Source organism: Branchiostoma belcheri, unplaced genomic scaffold (assembly GCF_001625305.1).
Source record: "Branchiostoma belcheri isolate BF01 breed outbred unplaced genomic scaffold, Haploidv18h27 scaffold144, whole genome shotgun sequence".
NCBI lineage: Eukaryota > Metazoa > Chordata > Leptocardii > Amphioxiformes > Branchiostomatidae > Branchiostoma > Branchiostoma belcheri.
The window spans coordinates 134,713-136,901 of record NW_017802869.1 but is presented as its reverse complement, the minus strand read 5'-3'; the positions used below and the strand labels follow the sequence as shown (position 1 = coordinate 136,901).

The window sequence follows — 2,189 nt, the reverse complement described above, 5'->3', positions numbered from 1 at the left end:
CAGGGCCAGTAGAGGCCAGACTGGTACAACAACCTCCAACATGTCGCATGTTCAGAGGTGAGACCTGACTAGCCTGGGTGCCAGACTATTGTCACCAGACTGGCCTGGGTGCCAGACTATTGTCACCAGACTGGCCTGGGTGCCAGACTATTGTCAGGGCCAGTAGAGGCCAGACTGGTACAACAACCTGCAACATGTCGCATGTTCAGAGGTGAGGCCAGAATCTGACATTCCCTAATGTTATTCTCATTTTTTCCATTGCTTACCTCTCTTTCTTCCTTTCTCCCTGTGCATGGACTGTTCCTAGGATGATGGTTTTTGGAAAGTGGTGTTTATGGTAAATTGGTAGTCGAGGAGCTAGCCTGTCTACTGGCTTACACATAGGTACATGTGTATGATCATTGTTTTAGCATATCAAGTGATGTAGTTTAGATTATGTCAAAGACACTTGCTGTTGATTGATTGAATGACACCTACTTTGTCCAATTGCAGATACGAGCGGCCAACTTGAGTGGTGACTGCCATTTTTCTGGGGAGTTGAGGAGATTTCAGCTTAAAGGGGTGAAAAAACACCATCAGGCAAGTGAATACATACTAGGCCAGGGTAGAGAATCGGGTTGAATTTTTAGACGATTCTACTGGTAGAAATCCTGATAGGAGTGTAGAATTCAACAGGAACTTACTCATCAGATTGCATATACATTTGTATGTTCTCTAACTTATTGCCAGTCCCAGCGTTCAGGGCAGCAACTTCCTTCTGTCTTGGGCTGCTCTCTGGATACTGTCCCACATGTGGCTGAAATTGTCTAGCTGATGCCACTGTCTCTGCCAGGGAGTCTAACAAAAAAGCATCATCATGAAAGTTCATCTGTGTTCATCAACTTGGTAGTTACATGTTTAGAGTTAAAACTTCAGATCCAACGGAAAAAGCTCTCACCTAGAGTTTTCCTCATTGCGTGAGTCTACTGAGGAAGACCAGAGTGACTGGGCAAAAGCTCTAGGTGAGAGAGCTTTTGCCCACAAACAAACAGGCATCATGCTTAATCCATCAGTCTCTCCATAGTCTGAGGTTGACTGCTGTATCTTTTGTGTTTATTTTCAGACATGTGTGTGGCAGCGAGCTAAGGAGTCAGTGAAAGTTGTGAGGAACTGTACAGATGAGGAGGCGTCCCGAGCCGTGGACTCAGTCTGGGACGCCTGCTTCAACGACCTCGCTCCGTTCCACAAGGTGCCCAGGAACAAGAAAGACGCCATACGGGCTGCCAGGTTCAGATATGACTATGATATATGATTGGTAATAATTGTAACAAAGTGTAGTTCTCAGGTACATATGTACTTTTATAGCTTTATGTCCAGGTAATGAGATACAGTTTTCAAAATCTATCCAGTTGCTTAACTGTTTTTTTGTGTTTTTATAGCTTTTGTTATAGTCAGGTAGCAGGGTCTTAGGTTACTTGAAAAATAGTAGAAATGTGCCAAACAGACCGAATAGTATGAATAGTACAAAAATGTATGCCTGCTAGAGGGAACAGTTTGCAACCTACAGAGGTTGCCACTTTCTACTAATTTGACCATTTTTCCCTATTTCTCCATCAACCTGAGGATGCTGGTAGAGGCTAAATAGGCCAGTCATAATTCTGGTGGTTGCCAAACTGAATGTATGTTTGCTGTAAAGTGAAACACTATGAATTATGTATGTGATGTATTTCTGATTTTACAGAAATGATAAACTGAATCTTACAAAGTATCTTGTTGTCTTCCTGATTCTCTAAATAGCACAAATTAATGTAAAGGCTGTGAATAAAGAACAAACAGTTTTGACTCATTTAACGCTTTATTTGAAACAATTCTTGATTAACACCCTCTAGATATCATTCTTTCTTTACATAAATACTGACTTTTAGCTTCCTTGCCATATGAGACTAATCACACATTTCACACATTATGTATGTACACAAGGTAATACAGTCATGATATTTTACACTCCTTCAGTTTCATATACATGTACACTGTACATGTCACCGTGTCAATAGTTTCATCAGGTTGGCAAAAACTGTGTAAGAAAGATCTTTATTCAAAATCCAGAGGGTTTTCACATCCAACGGATGTGAAAACCCTCTGGTTGTTGAATAAAGAACCTTTATACACAAACCATATCAGTTCTGAAATGTTTCCATAGTAAGGCATCT

The 2,189-nt window shown here is 41.1% G+C and overlaps 1 protein-coding gene across 1 annotated transcript in view; it reads left to right on the top strand.

Annotated features, from left to right (window-relative positions):
* The window catches only part of LOC109464946 (mitochondrial inner membrane protease ATP23 homolog), a 3,895-nt gene extending 1,927 nt beyond the window's left edge, over window positions 1-1,968 (top strand). The window contains exons 3-5 of the mRNA XM_019762064.1: window positions 169-211; window positions 493-579; window positions 1,103-1,968. Of these exons, the coding sequence (XP_019617623.1) occupies window positions 169-211; window positions 493-579; window positions 1,103-1,291 (319 nt within the window). The 3' untranslated portion in view covers window positions 1,292-1,968. The remainder of the gene's footprint in view (window positions 1-168; window positions 212-492; window positions 580-1,102) is intronic.
* Window positions 1,969-2,189: the final 221 nt, after the last annotated feature.